This window comes from Carcharodon carcharias, chromosome 12 (genome assembly GCF_017639515.1).
Source record: "Carcharodon carcharias isolate sCarCar2 chromosome 12, sCarCar2.pri, whole genome shotgun sequence".
Classification (NCBI taxonomy): Eukaryota; Metazoa; Chordata; class Chondrichthyes; order Lamniformes; family Lamnidae; genus Carcharodon; species Carcharodon carcharias.
In genome coordinates, this window is record NC_054478.1 from 135,211,890 (window position 1) to 135,230,721 (window position 18,832).

At 42.9% G+C, this 18,832-nt stretch overlaps 2 protein-coding genes across 7 annotated transcripts in view; one reads left to right on the forward strand and one right to left on the reverse strand.

The window, feature by feature from the left end:
- Positions 1–1,515: 1,515 nt before the first annotated feature.
- On the reverse strand, positions 1,516–15,479 carry mettl21a (methyltransferase like 21A). 4 transcript variants are annotated; one of them, XM_041200615.1, is made up of 4 exons: positions 15,407–15,479; positions 6,517–6,699; positions 3,591–3,702; positions 1,516–2,659 (listed from the first exon to the last, which is right to left on the reverse strand). In XM_041200615.1, exons 2-4 carry the CDS (start codon positions 6,661–6,663, stop codon positions 2,262–2,264), a joined length of 657 nt encoding a protein of 218 aa, XP_041056549.1. In that variant the 5' UTR covers positions 6,664–6,699; positions 15,407–15,479; the 3' UTR covers positions 1,516–2,261. The 4 variants fall into 4 exon arrangements, with proteins under 4 accessions (XP_041056549.1, XP_041056550.1, XP_041056551.1 ...); XM_041200616.1 differs by having other exon boundaries at positions 15,304–15,438; XM_041200617.1 differs by lacking the exon at positions 15,407–15,479 and adding an exon at positions 14,183–14,246.
- Positions 14,968–18,832, forward strand: part of ccnyl1 (cyclin Y-like 1) — an 81,234-nt gene continuing 77,369 nt past the window's right edge. For all 3 annotated transcript variants that reach the window (XM_041200607.1, XM_041200606.1, XM_041200608.1), the window contains exon 1: positions 14,968–15,488. In XM_041200607.1, the coding sequence (XP_041056541.1) occupies positions 15,293–15,488 (196 nt within the window). In that variant the 5' untranslated portion in view covers positions 14,968–15,292. The remainder of the gene's footprint in view (positions 15,489–18,832) is intronic.

Consider the following 18,832-nt stretch of genomic DNA (forward strand, 5'->3'; position numbering starts at 1 on the left):
AGGAATGTGGGGCTTGACCTTCAAGCTACGTATCTACTGGGAGCATGGTATAATGTACAAATGGATGGTAAAGTATTTTCAGTTGCATTAATTCGTTATTGGAGAAGTACCTTTTCGTTGCTTTGGTACATTAGTTGCTTATTATGTAATGTTTAGTCTCAGTTGATTTTAGTTCATTTGTTACAGTAAAAGTTTAAAAACATGAAATTTTGTCATGTGATTCTTTCGGTCACTGGGAGATTTGTATCTCTTTTTAAAAGTTACCATTCTCTACGGGGATTGTAACAATGATCACTTTGCAGTTTGTGAGAGCTTGCTGTGCACAAATTGGCTGCCCTGTTTCCTAAATTACAACAGTGACTATACTCCAAAAATACTTAATTGGTGATCATGAAAAGTGTGATATAATTGCAAGTCTTTCTTTTTCAAGGAGATTGAGAAACTCTAATAGGAGGCAGAGGAGCAGAGAGACAAGAAGTGTGAACAAGGATGAGAGAAAGGTTAAATATTGCACATGAAGGGAGAGTTACAGTAAAGATTTGTACTTTATTAATTTGTACTTCAAATGGTTACAATTACCTTTTACTAAGAAAGCAACGATTGTTCAAACAAACAGGCTAAAGTGTGCAGCTGTGTCATCTAATTATTTAAACAGAGGGTACGGTACAAGTATATCGCTGTGTGGAATATTGAAAAGTTTAAAAAACAAAGTGTTATGCTATTAGTGTTCTCTAGCTAATATTTTGTTCTTATGAAACAATCAATTATGTCAAACCACACACACACACAATGCCATGAAAATCTAATAGAGTGAATGTGAAATTGAAGCTAGATAATTAACAGTTAAGTGGTCAGGTTTCTTACTTAATACAAGTCTTAATTATGAGTGTTGTGCAGTGCTTAGAAAAGAAATACATGGGTGAATACTTTGTCCCTGCCTTTATTGTTGTGGGATTTAGGGGTGTTTGCACTGGCCCTGCAGCACAGAGAATGGATGGTGGAGGCTCTTTGTGACCGTCACCCTTCATGTGTTCTGTTATTTAAACTGTCGGTCACAGAATTCTGCACAAATTGCTCAGACATCTCACAAATGAAAATGAATGAGGCAACAAGGCATAAAGTGCAATGCACCAGCTCCTTTATGCATAACTTTGTGGTTCCCTACCCTCCAACCCCACAGTGACAAGTTAAGTAGGAATTTGCTCTTCAATTTTGATTTCTTTTGCTCCAGTTTTCTGCCCTCCTCTCTCCTGAAGCTGCCATGTCTTGCTGGAATACAGTTCCATCGGTGTCGACCATCCCCTTCTATCTCACAAGTCGGTGTCCTTCGTACGTCAGCCCACATACTACAACAACAACTCGGTCTTGCATAGTGCTTTTAATAGAGTAAAACATCTTGGGACTTGATAAGCCACACCTTCTGACTCAGAGGTGAGAGGGTTAACTGCTGAGCTGATGCATCACGCAGAAGAAATAAAGATAGTTTAAAAAAAATAGATTCACACAGGTAAAACATCATGTTAAACATAATTATTTCTTTATTAGGCTTGCTCCAGTGGACCTCCTTGGACGCAAATGTTGAGACTAGATCTCAGAAGTGTGGTGTCATCCAGTTTGGACCTAAGAAAGATAGAGCAGATTTTTTTCTAAATAGCGGGAACTAGGGTGGGGCAGAGAGATTTAGGAGTCCAAGTACAAAAACCACTAAAAGCTAGTGGATAGATACAAAAAAACTGCAAAAAGCTAATGGAATGTTGGCAATTATCTCAAGAGGGCTGGAATACAAAAGGGTGGAAATTATTTTACAGCTGTGGAGAGCTCTGGTTAGACTGCCTCTGGAGTACTGTGTTCACTTCTAGGAACTGCACCTCAGAAAGAATAGACAGGCCTTGGAGGCGGTACAGCACAGATTTACCAGAAGTAAGTGGATTAAATTATGAGGGCAGGTTGCAAAGACGTGGCTAGTATTCCCTTAAGCAAAGAAGATGACATAGTTGGGCTGATTAAAAAGGATTTGATAGGGTAGATAGAGAGAACATATTGGTAAGCAAGTTCAGAACAAGAGGCCATAACCCTAAAATTAGAGACAGGCCATTGAGGGATGATGTCAAAAAACACTTCTTCACACAAAAAGGCAATGAAAGTATGGAACTCTTTCCTTCAAAAACGGTTGAGGTTGGTGGTCAATTGAAATTTCAAAACTGAGAATGGCCTCCTCCTCCTCCTCTTCCTAAGTAAATCTAATATTAGTTACATTCTGGTTAAAGATCTTCCTTCACCATTCTTTTCTGTGCCTTGTAAACATGAACATCTTTCTCAGTATCGTAATAGACTTTTTCCACCGTGAAGCGACTCCCAAGCATCTTCAGGAAGTTCTGGTCTCGCTCATAGCGGATGCGGCAGGACAGCAGGATCATAGTCTGCTCGGAGCTGAGATATTCCAAAGTCTCCAGCAGGGCCGGGAAGGTCTCCTCCAGGTAAACCACATCTGCCCCTAGGACCACATCATAGCTGCCTGCGTCATACTGGTGCAGGTTCACCCCCCAACTCAGCTCCCTGGCCCGTGCCCTGGTCCGCAGGTCAGGGGGGATGTTTTCTCGGAGGTTAGACTCCAGGAACTGTAACGCCACTTCCCTGTCAGTGACTGTTACATCAGCACCTATTTTAAGAGAAACAAGGAAACAAAATTGCGTTAAAATATATATATGTTTATTTTCAAGTGATGGATGAGGGATTAAACCCTTTTTTCTTCCACAAGCAAGTACTACCAACCCATCAGCTTGCAGCTATAAAACGCCTTTAATATAACAAACTGCTCCAAAGTGACTCTTTGCGACAGGAGGGGTGGACGGAGGTGGGAAAGTGATAAGGGGAAATGAAACTGAGCAAGTCAGGAGATCGTTAGGGAAGGTGACTGACGATACTGTCAAAGAAGTTGACACCTGAGCACAGTACTGAGTGAGTACTGCACTGCCAGAGGTGTCATCACTTCTTGGCGTCCTGGGCCAACACTTATCCCAGAACCAATATCACTAAAACAGATTACCTGGTCATTATATTATTGCTGTTTGTGGGAGCTTGCTGTGTGCAATTTATTTGCTGCATTTCTTACATTACAGCAGTGCCTGCACTTCAAAACGTACTTCATTGGCTGGAAAGCAATTTAGAAGGTCCTGAGATCATCAAAGCCACTACAGAAATATACATTCTACCTTAGTATCGCCTAATAGGCAGTCAGCCTGTGCATGGAAACCTATGATATTTGCTTAGTAGTAGTTTAATTTCATTCCCTTGGCCAATTCCCATAGTCTGCGCAGTCAACTTAAAGGGGCCAGAGCTTCTCTCTCAAGCAGAGGTATAATTGAGACAGCTTAGGGTCCATGATCTTTTGATACTCCAACACCCACCCCACAGACTCCTTACACCTTTGCTCAATTCCTCCCCACACCAAAATGACTGAGGTTAAATCAATAGGAGTAGAACCGAGTGTACATCCTGTCCTTTCACCCGCATCTTCTTGCAATAATGCGAGAGTGCCAAATGGCTTCAGTAACGCAGGGTGTAATGAACATCGGTAACCCATCACCTACCTAGGAGTGCTGCAACTATTCCGACTAATCCTGTACCTGCTCCCAGCTCTATCACAGTACGGTCTCGTAGCTGGATTGTTCCCAGTTCAAGATATGTGCAAAGTACAATGGCCTGAAACACAGAAGGAAAAGCTTCTCTTAGCCTCATCTGCCTATTATGTGGTCAGGTCATACACAGTCTTGCAATTTTCCTTTCCAAAAGATTACTTCGTCAAACTTATGTCCTACAGTTTGGTGATGTAGTCACATTCTTTGTCAATTAAAAACAGAAAATGCTGGAAATACTCAGCAGGTCAGCTAGCATCTCTGGAGAGCAGATGCTCCCTGATCTGCTGAGTATTTCCAGCATTTTCTGTTTTTATTTCGGACTTCCAGCATTTGCAGTATTTTGCTTTTGTATTTGTCCTTTGACAATTGTTGCAACTAATTCAGTTGGACATGTTTTGTGTTCAATCTGTTAAGGCTCCTCAATTTTTTTTCAGTTGTTATCCTTAGCTTTTTCAACACCATACATGGAACAGGTGTACATCATTCCTCCGCATCGCACTTTGAGACTTTTTGGCATTAAATTTTAGCTGCCATTATTCTGCCTATTTAGCAAATTTTTTGAACACTTCTTTAATTTCTGAGTTGCCTCTTCCCAGTCCACTGACATTCCTAGTTTGGTATCTTCTGAAAATTTGACCACTGTACACTGAGTTCCTGAATCCAGGTCATCTATTTCAATCAGAAACCCTGTGGTGCCAGGACCAAGCCCTGAGGCACCCCACCGAGCATTTCCCACTCCACCCATGCCAACATAACTCCTCTACTGAGAACTTGTTGCTTTCCCAGCCATTGGAGAGCTTCTTATGCATTCCCAGGATTTCCCTGGAATTATACAGCGTTGACATTAATTAATAGCCTTTCATGTGGAACTTTATTGAAAGCCTTTCGAAAGTCAAGGTTACACCGTATTAAGGCCTCCTGCCACATTCCACTTGAGCGGTCACTGTCTTGAAGGAATTGAGGAGGTAGATCAGACGGCATCTTCCCATTCTAGATCCATATTGACTGCTGTTAACTAGATTAATGTTGTACACATGATCTTCAAGCTGACTCCTAATATGTGATTCCATTACTTTGCAAGCTACGAAAGACTAATAAGGTCTGTAGTTGGTATTAACATTGGAATCATGCTACAATAGAGTGTATGCTTTAAGTTGGTGATTGGGAGCAGCTGTCCCCAATTGGGGAAAGATCATTGCAAGAGTTCAAAACCTAGTTCACACTGGGTATTGGAGGAACAAGAGGAATATGTGCCATTACTCTGTAATCTCCAATATAAACCTGACTTAAGGAAAAGAATGGCTTCAGATTCATCCTTTCCTCAATATATGACTAATGAAATTAATACTTGGCTGTGTCTGTTTTGGCCCTTGTTTTTTGCATGCAACTACCACATTCTCTTGCTTTCAATCTTCTAGTACCTCTCCAAAGTTCACTGACTCCCACATAAGGATTGTCAGTGTTTCACAAATCTCCACCCCCCCCCCCCCCCCCCCCCCCCCCACCTTGTCTCTCTCAGCACTCTGGGATTACTGACCATGTTTTGAGGCCAGTTAGCCTGTCAGAACTTCCATCTTGCTGATGACAAAGCCACTGATTCATAGAATCATAGCATGATTATGGCACAGTTGGAGGCTATTCAGCCCGTCGTGTCTTCTAGTTAGGAGAGGGCAGGTTTCTCATGTCTTCCCTCATGAATACTTGGATGATGTATTCATTCAGGTTCTTCACTATTTTGTGTTGAGCCTCAATTTCAAATCTGCTTTATGGTTTTCACCTCTGCTCTGATACCCTCTTGCCATATTTATTTCTACTGTTACGCTTAGCCTCAGCTACTCTCCACCCATGAAATAAAGGAAGAAAAAGACTTGCATAGATAGCATACTTTCATCACCTCAAGATGTCCCAAAAAAACCAAAGCGAGTGAAGTAACGCAACAACTGTAAGGACCAAAACCTAACCTGGATGCGACACAGTATTTTGATACAACACGAGTTCACACTCGTGTTTTGCATAATGGTGTCCAGATTGTGGGTTGTAGGTTCAAGTCATATTTAGGCACTTGAGGCACAAAATGCACCATTGGAGGTGACATTTTTCAAATGAGACGTTAAATTGAGACCCCGTCAGCCCCCTCAAGTGGATGCAAAAGATTGTACTGTTTTTCCTCTATTAGAAGAACAGGTGCTACATAAATGCAGGTCTTCCTTTTTGTACAGGTCGAGTATCCTTTATCCATAAATCCAAAAACATCCAAAAACTACCTTTTTTTAAAACCTCATCAACCTTTAGTTTGGGAAGTCTTAGACCCGAGCTGACATGACCCGAGCCAACATGAACCTCACTGAATGCACACGACCTTTAGCACGGGAAGTCTACTTGTTTGCCTTACCTTGTGCCCAGCTGTTGTGAGAGTTTTTGCTTCTGACCCAAACCCTATCATGAAAACTATATTCAAACAAGAAAATGCTGCCCCTTGGGCAAATAATGATATCTGATCCAAATGGAATCAGCGAGTCTTTGGAAGTACAGGTATGAGTGCCAAGTCCGGTCTGCCAGAGGCTGCTTCCCCTTGCTTCACAAACTGTTAAACGTACCACTGAGGGGCACCAAACTTTTTCTCTAACTCCTCACTACAAGCTAGGTTTCCACAAGACATGCCTTATTCATCCTAACGATACCCAATACAGTAGGGTATCACATCTGAAAACCGAAAATATCCAAATATCAAAACGCAATTGACCCCATGGATTTTGGATAAAGGACAATCTGTATATCAGTTTCACATCTGATGATAATCTGTCAATGAAGATACTAAAACAAGGCTTCCTTGACAGAGGTCTCAGGCACGCATTAATATGAAATGACTGATACTTACTGCATCCCACACAACCGCTGCTACCCCAAGCTGATTCCAGTTCTGTCTGATCACTATATCTCTCTTGGCATAGTGAAAAGTTGCTGATGCTTCATGGAATTTCCGGAGTCCTGGTATCATGGCACCATCATACGGCAGTAAAGCCATTATGTTCCTGCCTGGACTTTCACACACGCTGTAAAACTAAGAAAGAAAGACGTTTATACAGCATCCTTCACAACTTCAGGACATCTTGAAGCGTTTCACAGCTACACTGGAATACTTTTGAAGTGCAGTCGTTATTGTAATTTAGGAAATGCAACAGCTAATTTGCATACAGCAAGCCACTACACACAATAATGTGGTCGTGACCACCTTGCCTGTTTTATTGATGGAGGAGAACTCCCCTGCTCCTCTTCTAAATAATGCCGTGGAATCTTTTATGCCACCTTAGAGGGGAGACAGGACCTTAGTTTAATGTCTCATCCAAAGGAACGACACATCCGACAGTGCAGCACGCCAGTGATTCAGGGTAGTACTTAACTGGTGTCACAGAGCTTTGGGTCATCACAAATCCAAATTAAACCAGAAAGTAAAGTAATAATTTGAAATAAAAGGAGAAAGCGCCAAAAAGACTCTTCAGCAACATCTGGCAGCATCTGTGGAGAGAGAAACAGGTTGATGACCGAGTTAGAACTGAAAGGTTAGTGACTCTGACTCAGTGATTCTGTTTCTCTCTCTTCAGAAATGCTGCCAGACAACAACTTGCATTTATCACAGAACCATTGAATAGTTAGGGAAAGAAGGACATCTGGTCCTTCACGTCCATGCCAGCTCTCTGCAAGATCAACTCAGCTAGTCCCACTCCCTCACCCTTACCTCATGGCCCCTTTTCTTCAGGTGCTTATTAGCCACAATTGGATCAGCTTCCTCCACAATCCCAGGCAGGGCATTCTAGATCCTAGCCATTCACCGCAAAAAAAATAGTATTTCCTCAAGCTGCCATTGGTTCTTTTGCCAATCACCTCCAACTGGTGTCCTCTGATACTTGACCCTTATACCAATTGGAACAGGTTCTCTCCATCTGCTCTGTCTAGACTCTTCATGACATTGAACACCTCTATCAAATCTCCTCTCATCCTCTTTCTGAAGGAGAGCAACCTCAGCTTCTTCTGCCTTCATTCTGTGAAACTTTCCTACAGTGTGGGACTCTCAATTCAACACACTATCATAACTTGCTCACTTTGGTAGTCTATGCCGCTGTTTATAAAGCCCAGGATTCTGTATACTTTATTAACCATTTTTGCAACCTGTCCCGAAACCTTCAGCAATTTGTACACATTTACCCTCAGGTCCCTGTGTTTCTGCATCCACTGTAGAATTGTAGCCTTTGGATTTGTACTGCCACTACTCATTCTTCCTACCAAAATGCAGCACTTCACACATCTCTGCATTAAATTTCATCTGTCACCTCTGCCCATTCCACCAGCCTGTCTGTGTCCTCTTGCAGTCTATCAGTATCCTCCTCAGAGTTTACAACACTTCCGAGGCTTTTGTCACCTTTAAATGATGAAATTGTGCTTTGTACACCCAAGTCTGGGTTATTCATATAAATTAAGAAAAGCAATGATCTTAGTACCAACAGATGGGGCACGCAACTATATACCTTCCTCCAGTCTGCAAAACAGCCACTCATCACTATAATAAAAGCAAAATACTGTGGATGTTGGAAATCTGAAACAAAAACAGAATATGTTAAAAAAGGCTCAGCAGGTCTGGGAGCACCTGTGGAAAGAGAAACAGAGTTAGCATTTCGAGTCCATATGACTCTGCTTCAGATGCTGCCAGACCTGCTGAGTTTTTGCAGCCTTTTCTTTTTTGTTTCAGCCAATCACCACCACTCTGTTTCTTGTCACTCACCCAACTCCATGCTGCCACAGCAACATTTGTTCCATGGGCTTTAACTTTGCTGGCAAGCCCATTACACAAAAGCCACAGCAAAATAATGTGGATGCTGGAAATTTTTAACCACATCTCAGCAACAACACTCTCCACCTTGCCAAGTTTTCCATGCATCCCTCCCTCTCTGCTATTCTGCTGTAACTATTTACACCTCCTCTAGACCCATCTTTTGTCTCTATACTTGTTCCATTATCAGGCACTTGGGATTTGATGTGGCTCTGGAGTCAGAATGGGGTGGGGAAAGAGGAGGGCCGGGCAGCTGCAGAGGAAAGAGGTTGCAGTGGGAGGGAAGGGATTTGCCAGATGAACACAGTTAACATTTCAAGTCCGTATGACCCTTCAACAGAACTAAGTAAAAATAGAAAAGAGGTGCAATATAAATGGACTCGAAATGTTAACTGCATTCCTCTTCACAGATGCTGCCAGACCTGCTGAGTTTTTCCAGGTATTTTTATTTTTGTTTTGGATTTCCAGCATCTGCAATTTTTTGCTTTTATCTTAAGGAATTTGGCAGCCTGCCCGCTTCCTCACTTACTGATGGGGAAACTCCCTTCAGCTTCACAAACCCAACCAGCCTGCTGCAGTGAGACTTTGTCTGGCTGTTAATTCACATTGATAAGTCTCCCTCTTCATATCTCCTACACAGTTTATATTCTGTGGTCTTTACTTTAAATTCTTGGTTCCAATTAAATTTTGGGTTAATTATTTCTCCCCTACTCTAGTAGGCTAAATTCAGTGCATGCTTCTGTCCTCCATTCCACTAAAACATTTTCAAATAGGTCTGATCTGGTGCTTTTTATGACTTTTTTTGAAATGTTACCATGCCTTTGTTATGCTAGACCTGACTATTCCAATGCTTTTGTGGCTGGCCTCCCATACCACCCTCTGTAAACTTGAACTCATTCAAAACTCTGCTTCCTTACTTGCATCAAGTCCTATTCACCCCATCATCACTGTGCCTGCAGACTTACATTAGCTCATTCCTGCATTATCTTGAATTTCAAATCCCTTTATAACCTCCTCTAGGCCCCGCAATCCTCTGAAATCTCTGTGCTCCTCTAATTCTGGCCTCTTGCGCATCCCTGATTTTAATCATTACACCACTGGCGCCCATGCCTCAGGTGCCTGGGCCCTAAGCTCTCGAATTCCCTCCCTAAATCTCTCTACTTTTCCGCCTTTTTCTTTCAGGATACTCCTTCAAAGCTAATGCTTTGGACAAACTTTTAGTCAGTTGTCCTAATATTGTCTCATGTGGCTCAGTGTCAAATTTTGATTGATAATGCTCCCGTGAAGTGCCTTGGGTCCTTTTACTACTTTAAAGGTGCTTTATAAACTCAAGTTGTTGTTGATATAATGTAGGAAATGCAGCAGCCACTTTGTGCACAGCAAGGTCTAAGAAACAGCAATGTGATAATGACCTGATCATCTGTTTTTGTGATGCTGATTAACGGATAAATATTGGCCAGGACCCTGGGGAGAACTCCCCTGCTCTTCTTCAAAATAGTGCCATGGGATCGTTTACATCAGCGAGGGCAGATGAGGCCTCAGTTTAAACATTTCATCTGAAAAATTGCACAAGACCTAATATATGCCCATGTGGCTTGGCGTAGTACTTTGTCTTGCGATGCTTCTATGAAACGCCTTGGGGTATTTTGTTACTTTAAAGGTGCTATATAAATATGAGTTGATGAAAAATGGCTTCTCCTATATTTTATGCTCAGGTCTCTGGAGTGGGACTTGAACCCACAACCTGTTGTACCACTGCTGTGTCATGACTGAGGCGGATGCGAGTTACTGCTGCCACTGCCCTGCTCCTTAGGTAAAGTGAAGTATGACCCCAGAAAACCTAACTAAAAATTGAGCTAAATGCACAAATGAAATGAAGCATCCTCAAAAATCAGACTGAAAATCTGACAGGCGACAACCTGATACACAAAGGCCTTTAACCAGGTTAGTGAACAGAGGGTAATGCAAAGGTTCAGTTTAGTCAAAGGAATTAATCAGCTCATGATTGTTAGCACTACCAAACAATTGTTGGTGGCTGGTGTGTGTGGTGGGTGCTGACTCTGTATGCCTTCAGAAGGGAGCTGAGTTGCCAGCATTAGAAGCTAAGTGGCTCTATATGTAACAAATAGCCCATATGATCTCTTGGACTGGTTTTGATTGCCTGAGCAGTGAGTTGGGGGATTTTCAAAAGCATTTTATTCCCTTTTTGGCCTTTGTTTTTCTCTCTTTTTTTTCTTCACACAGCTGTGGGCAGAGAGGCCCAGGAGTCCAGTCTTGATGCTCCAGCCCTCATGGGTGCTGGGCAAGCTTGATGGGTCAGCTTTTCAATCCCTGCCCTGTCACTTTTAAAAAAGGGGGAGTGGGAAACAGGGAATTACAGACCGGTTAGCCTAACATCAATAGTAGGGAAAATGCTAGAGTCTATTATGAAGGATCTGATAACAGGACACTTAGAAAATATCAACGGGATTAGACGAAGTCAACATGGATTCATGAAAGGGAAATCATGTCTCGCATGATTTTTCATGAGTTTTTTGAGGATGTAACTAGGAGAATCGATAAGGGAGAACAAGTGGATGTGGTGTATTTGGATTTTTGGAAAGTTTTTGATAAAGTCACACGTAAGAGGTTAGTGCGAAAAATTAAAGCATAAGGGATTGGAGGTGATGTATTGGCATGGATTGAGAATTGATTAACAGACAAGAAACAGAGAGTAGGAATAAATGGGTCTTTTCAGAGTGGCAAGTGGTGACTAGTGGGGTACCGCAGGGATCAGTGCTTGGGCCCCAGCTATTCAAAGTATACATCAATGATTTGGATGAGGGAACCAAATGTAATACTTCCAAGCTTGCTGACTACACAAAACTAGGTGGGAAAGTGAGTGGTGAGGAGGATGTTAAGAGGCTTCAAGGCGATTTAAACAGATTGAGTGAGTGAGCAAATACATGGCAGATGCAGTATAACATGGATAAGAGTGAAATTATCCACTTCAGTAGGAAAAACAGAATGGCAAAGTATTATTTAAATAGTGATGGATTGGGAAATGTTGATGAACAAAGTGACCTGGGTGTCCTTGTACACCAGTCACTGAAAGCAAGCATGAAGGTGCAGCAAGCAGTCAAGAAGGCAAATGGTATGTTTGTCTTCATTGCAAGAGGACTTGCATACAGGAGCAAGGATGACTTACTGCAGCTGTACAAGGCCTTGGTGAGACCACACCTGGAGTATTGAGAGAGTTTTGGTCTCCTTATCTAAGAAAGGATATACTTGCCATAGAGGGAGTGCAGCAAAGGTTCACCAGACTGATTCCTGGGATGACAGGACTGTCTTATGAGGAGAGATTGGTCGACTAGGCCTGTATTCACTGGAGTCTAGAAGAATGAAAGGGGATCTCATTGAAACGTATACGATTCTGACAGGGCTGGACAGACTGAATGCAGGGATATTTCCTCTGGCTGGGGACGTGGTTGTAGAACAAGGGGTCACAATCTCAGGATACTGGGTAGGCCATTTAGGACTGAGATGAGGAGAAATCTCTTCACTCAGAGGGTTATGAACCTGTGGAATTCTCTACCACAGAAGGCTGTGAAGGCCAAGTCACTGAATATATTTAAGACAGAAATAGATTTCTAGGCATCAAAGGGCACGGGGAGAGTGCGGGAGTATAGGGTTGAGATAGAGGATCAGCCATGATCATATTGAATGGTGCATCAGGCTCGAATGACCTTCTCCTGCTCCTATTTTCTATGTCAAAGGCAATGCTATGGAGACTCTGTATATCTTTAAATTACAATCTATATAGTACCACTGGGTACTAAGCCATTTAGATCAGAAGGTTCCAGATTTAAGGCCCAATCTATGGTGAGTTTGCAAATCTCATCCAAGTAGTATTTGGAACACCACAACTGACCCAGAAGCTATCTGGGGGGAAAAGAAAGATTGATTATTGATCCTGCTCATGGCCTGTGACTCCCTCTACATGTGTAAACTTGGGTAATAGGAAAGGATTTGGCCCTAAGGATACTGGTGGCAGCCTTACAGTACTTAGTCCAAATTGTTATTTTTCACATATGGGCATTGTTGAATATCAGTAGGCTGTTCAACTGTAGGGGCATGATTCCATCATCTAGCAAGGGTCAGTAGATCAAGATTGGGAAAGTGGACCCTGATGTCAGCCATGGCTCAGTGGGTACCACTCTTGCCTCTGAGTTGGAAAGTTGTGGGTTCAAGTCCCAGTCCCAAAACTGGAGTGCAAAAATCCAGAATGGCACTCCTGTACAGTGCAGTACAGAGGGAGTGCTGCACTGTCAGAAGGGCCATCTTTCAGGTGGGATGTTAAACCAAAGCCCTGTCTGAGCTCTCAGATAGGTGTAAAAGATCTCATGGTACTATTTTGCTTTAGAATTGGGGGATGGAGGGAGGTGCAGAATTCTTTCTCATGTCCTGGTCGATAGTTATCCTGCAACCAATGTCACTAAAACAGATTATCAACTTGTGGGATCTTGCTACGCACAAATTGGCTGTTGCATTTCCCACATTATAATAGTTAAAAAGTACTATGTTGGCTCTAAAGCTCTTTGGGACAGCCTGAGATCATGAAAGGCGCTTTATAAATGTAATTTCTTTCTATCTATGTTAAATAAAGTCTGTATTTGTATTTTGCATAATACTCAAGAATCCTGTCATTATAAACAGATAAACAGATCTCCAGTCCTGAATCTGAGAAAGAATATATGATAATGCCGAGAGTGCTTCTAGAATACATTTGCTGGTTCATCTTAATGAACATTGGTTTTGCTATATCTAGCTGCTCCAGTTTTTCCTATTGATAAGACACCCACAATAGTGCAGCAAATATATCTGGTCAGTACCACAGAAATATTGGACTTTACATAGAACAAAGCTATACAGCCTAATGACTCTATACCATCTCTTTTTAGGAGGAATCAAAATTGAATCCCACCACCATCTGTCTCTCTCCCGTTAAACTTGCTATCTTCCTCAGGTTCAAATATTTGAGATTTCCTTTACAGATGCAATGGATTGTGGCTCAACCTCCTCCTGTGGCAAAGTATTTCATGGTTCAATAACCTTTTATATTAAAAATCTCTCCCCAATCTCTTTCTGACAATTTTAAATCGATTTATTTTCTTCAGTATTGTCAGCTCTAGTTCAATTATGTTTCCCTTTAAGTTTGTTTATTTTTAATTCATTTGCCTACAAAACTCTGTGTTACACCCAAAAGGAAAATATCTACTTAATGTACTCCATATATCTCCACGTTGAAGGTTCACCATGACTTATCTGTTTCCTAAGTTTTCTGCCAAGTTAAGCTGGTTCTTTCTTATCTCACAGAACTTAGCTTTTACAAAACCAACATCATTATCTTTAACTGCACATTATCCTTTACTATTTAAACGTTGGAGCAATCGCTATTTCCCAATTGTTCTCCTACTGTCATGTCAGTTCTTTGTCGAACTTCATTTCCGGGAGCTCAATCAAGCAATGTTAATTGCTTTGTTGGACTGTAAACATGTTCTTCAAGAAAGCAATCTTGAAGTAGTTAAGCCATAGAGGCTGCTAGACAGGCTGGGACCACCTTCACCACACAGATGGCAGCAATTCAAAATGGCAACTTGATATTACTCATGGCAATAAAAGGGCTGCTATAGGTGATATTACCGTCCCTGGATTAAGGAGAAATAAATCACACCCTTACCGCTATCCAGCAATGTGAGCATCAAGTGAGGAGAAGATCAAGCTCAAATGTGATGGCCCTGCTGTTGACTAGCCCCACTGACATTGCTCACATGTGAGTAATAGTTTCTTGGAATGAGATACTAGTGCCAGTGGAATTGTTCCTCAGAGTCATAGGGTTTGAAAGAAGATGGGGAATTTTATTTTAAATGGCAGAGATAATGAACAGAAAAATTAAAAAGGTGGAAATATGTAGGCACTGGACCTTATTTTTGAATGGTCTGTTTCAAGTTGAAGTTTATATTGGAAACAATAACAAAAACCATTGTATGGAAGGACTTAGAAACTAGTATTTCTACTTTTTATCCTTCCTTGGAATTAGTTCACAATTTGAATCCCAAACATGGTTTATGGCAGTGCCTCAGTATAAGTAAAGTACAAAGTTCACTTGGAAATCATAAAAACTTTTAAGTTTAACTCAATGTATATTTTATGACTGTAAAATATCCCCACCCCACTTAATCATGGATAAGCTGCCAGGATTTTTGTACAAGAGTCAGTGTGTCATGAACAGCTGTCTATGACACTTTGAAATTTTGCCAAGATAAAAAAAGTGGGAGGACTTTAAGGGGCAGAAGCGCCTTTAATTCACAACAATGAGGCCGGGTGAATGACAACTGGTCACGCCAATGAGGGTAAAGGACTAGTAATTGACAAGTGTGACAGCCAATGAAGATATAGATTGTTGATCGATTGGTCTGACAACATCCAATCAGGGGCGGGGTTTCCGCTGGGCGGGCTCGGTTGCCATGCCGGAGTCCGGGGGCCAGGCGCGGCGCAAAATGGCGGAGAAATTCCGCGGGGCCAAATGAAGCCAAAGCCGCAGGGGTAAGCCGGGGATTCGACGGCATCCAGATCCCGGTCGGAGAGGCTGTCATTTACCACAGGGAAGAAGCGACGATTCCCTTCCTCACCTGAGAGGCGGCGACAACGACGTCCAGCGGCAGCCCCCATCCCCTCCCCTCACCCTCCACCTTCCCCCTCCCCTTCCCTCCCTGAAGGAAAAAACACTCTTAGGCCGCTGGCGACGGGCTAACGTTTTACTCGCTTCCCGTCCCCCGATCGAGGAGTGATGGGAAACACCTTGTCTTGTTGCGTGTCCCCGGGGGCAAGCCCCACGTTGTCGGGCCGCGGCGGGCTCCGGGGCCAGGAGCAGCAGCGGCAGCAGGAGAGGGTCGATGCTTACCGAGTGGAGGCGGAGCTCCGGGAACCCGAGCCCAGCCCCGGAACCAACCTGCAGCACATCAGCGACAGGGAAGCACCGGAAGGTAAGAGTGGCGACACCGCGCGGCTGCGGGATGGGGAGGGGAGAGGCGGTAACACCAGTCACCAGTGACGTCACAGACAGCGCTCCAGCAAGGGAGACAAGTTGGTGGAATTAGCTGCCAAGGAGTTTAAGCAAAGGATTACTGGGCAGATGAGACTGTTGACAGCTGCATTCCTATCCCAACAGAAATCCCTCATGCATAATTGGCACCTAAAATGGCTTGCTCATTGCTTAATATTTTCTATGCATTTTCCTTTCTCCTACCATCCACACACACCCACTTTAATGCCCTTGCAGGAATACACTCACTGACAGCTTCTGGTGCCTCTCCAACTTTACGGTTCAGGCAGGCTGTGTCTTTTAAACTGCTAAGAAGCTGCTGAGCCCCGGTTTTGTCTTTAACCAGATGTCTGCATGTGCGCTTTCCAGTATGGGTAAAGATCAGGAATAAGCTGAGACCTTCTTGCTGTGAATAGCACGGTGCCACACGATGAAGTGCATGTACGTCTTAAATAGTTGGAGAAACTGAACCTGCATTTTGTACACCTTTCAGAGATCTTATTCAGTAGAAAATGGTAGATTAGAAAACGCTTAAATCTTGCTCATCAGTAGAAGCACTTAGTTTCAATTAGAATTGGTAATTTTTTGTGAATTCTCCAGCTTTGCTTTTTAATTGAATTCCGCGAAATGTGCATTCAAATACACATTTTATGAGAGCATGCACTCATTTATTTATGGATAGCCAGGTCTTTTTAGTGCTTGTAGGAGTGCATTATATCATCTCCTTAGTTAAGAAATTATATAATTGCTTTGGAAGCAGTGCAAGAAGATTCACTTGACTGATTCCTGGGATGAAGGGGTTGCCTTGTGAGGAAAGGTTGTTTTGCTTTAATTCATGGGATGTGGACATGGCTGGCTAGGCCAGTATTTATTGCCCATCCCTAATTGCCTTTGAGAAGGTGATGGTGAGCTACCTCCCTGACCATTGTAGGCCATGTGGTGTAGGTACACCCACAGTGCTGTTAGGGTGGGAGGTCCAGGATTTTCATCCAGCGACAGTGAAGGAACAGTGATATATTTCCAAGTCAGGATGTTGAGTGTCTTGGAGGGGAACTTGCAGATGATGGTGTCCCCATGTATCTGCTGCCCTTCTCCTTCTATATGGTAGTGGTTGTAGGTTTGGAAGGTGCTGTCAGTGGAGCCTTGGTGAGTTCCCGCAGTGCTTCTTGTAGATGGTGCACTTTGCTCCAACTGTGAGTCAATGGTGGAGGGAGTGAATGTTTGTGGATGGGGTGCCAATCAAGTGGGCTCCTTTGTCCTGGATGGTGTCAAGCTTCTTGAGTGTTGTTTGAGCTGCACTCATCTAGGCAAGTGGGAGAATATTCCATCACACTCCTGACCTGTGCCTTGTAGATGGTGGACAGGCTTTGGGGAGCCAGGAGGTGAGTTACACGTCACAGGATTCCTAGTCTCTTACCTGCTCTTGTAGCCACAGTATTTATATGGCTAGTCCAGTTCTGTTTCTGGTCAATGGAACTCCCAGGATGTTGATAGTGGGGGATTCAGCAATGGTAATGCCATTAAATGACATGGGATGATTGTTAGATTCTTTCTTGTTGGAGATGGTCATTGCCTGTCACTTGTGTGGTCCAAATGTTACTTGCCACTCGACAGCCAAAGCCTGGATATTGTTCAGGTCTTGCTGCATTTGGACATGGACTGCTTCAGTATCTGAGGAGCCGCTAATGGTGCTGAACATTCTGCAATCATCAATGAACATCCCCAGGAAAGTCATTGAAGAAGAAGCTGAAGATGGTTGAGCCTAGGACACTAACCTGAGGATCTCCTGCAGTTATTTCCTGGAACTGAGATGATTGAACTTCAACAACCACAACCATCTTCCTTTGTGTTAGGTATGATTTCAACCAGCGGAGAGTTTTCTCCTTATTCCCTTTAACTTCGGTTTTGCTAGGGCTCCCTGATGCTGCATTCAGTCAAATGCTGCCTTGATGTCAAAGGCAGTCAGTCTCACCTCACCCCTGGAGTTTAGTAGCTCTTTTATCCACATTTGAACCAAGGCTCTAATGAGATCAGGAGCCGAGTGGCCCTGGCAGAATCCAAACTGACCGTCAGTGAGCATGTTATTGCTAAGCAAGTGCCGCTTGATAGCACTGTTGATGACCCCTTCCATCACTTTACTGATGATCGAGAGTAGACTGATGGGGTGGTAATTGGTTGGGTTGGATTTGTCCTGCTTTTTGTGTACAGGACATACCTGGGCAGTTTTCCACATTGTCGGGTAGATGCCAGTGTTGTAGGTGCACTGGAACAGCTTAGCTAGGGTCGCAGCAAGTTCTGGAGCACAGCTTCAGTACTATTGCTGGAATATTGTCAGGGCCCATAGCCTTTGCAGTATCCAGTGCCTTCAGCCATTTCTTGATGTTACGTGGAGTGAATCAAATTGGCTGAAGACAGAACATCTTTCTGGAGGAGGCCGAGATGGATCATCCACTCAGCAGTTTTGGCTGAAGATTGTTGCAAATGCTTCAGCCTTATCTTTTGCACTGATGTGCTGGGCTCCTCCATCATTGTGGATGGGGATATTTGCAGAACTTGGACAGTTTGGATCTGTACCCAGTGGAGTTTAGAAGAATGCAAGGTGATCTTATTGAAACATATAAGATCGTGAAGGGGACATGACAGGGGGGGTGCTGAAATGGTGTTTCTCTTGTGGAGACTAGAACTAGAGAACACAGTTTTAAAATAGGGGGTCTCCCATTTAAGATGGAGATGAGATTTTCTTTCTCTCCGAAAGACATTAGTACGTGGAATTTTCTTCCTCGGGGAGCAGTGGAGGCAGGGTTGTTGAATATTTTTAAGACTGATTTAGATTCTTGACTGACAAGGGTGTCAGAGGGCATAGGGGGTAAACAGGAAACTAAAGACCACAATCAGTTCAGCAATGATCTTATCGAATGGCAGAGCTGGTTCAAGGGGCCGAATGGCTACTCCTAATTTGTATGTTTGTATGCACTGATTCTTATTTTGATAATTCAGTTTGTTTAATTCAAATGACCTGAATTGCATGTTTTTAGCACAAAGTTCCCACCTTTCTTATATTTACAATTATGATTCAAATTTTGTCATCCAGAATTTTAGTGCAAGAAATTATCAGGAGATGGCTGTGTCAGTCTTAAAAGATAAATGTCACCTTATTTGTTGGGTTTTGCTTTACAATCACTTATGTCAGCAATGAGAACATGAATTAGCCTCCAATTCTCAGGGTGAGGAGCAGCAAAAATGTTTGTATTTCCCACTTTGTTCCAGGGAAAGTCAGTACTAGGC

Excerpts from the sequence above, each read along its gene's own strand:
- mettl21a (XM_041200614.1), bottom strand. Across the intron at positions 3,703-6,516 it reads CAGCGGTTGTGTGGGATGCA|GCCATTGTACTTTGCACATA; the intron begins GTAAGTATCAGT and ends TCTGTGTTTCAG. Across the intron at positions 2,660-3,590 it reads AATAGTTGCAGCACTCCTAG|GTGCTGATGTAACAGTCACT; the intron begins GTAGGTGATGGG and ends CTCTTAAAATAG.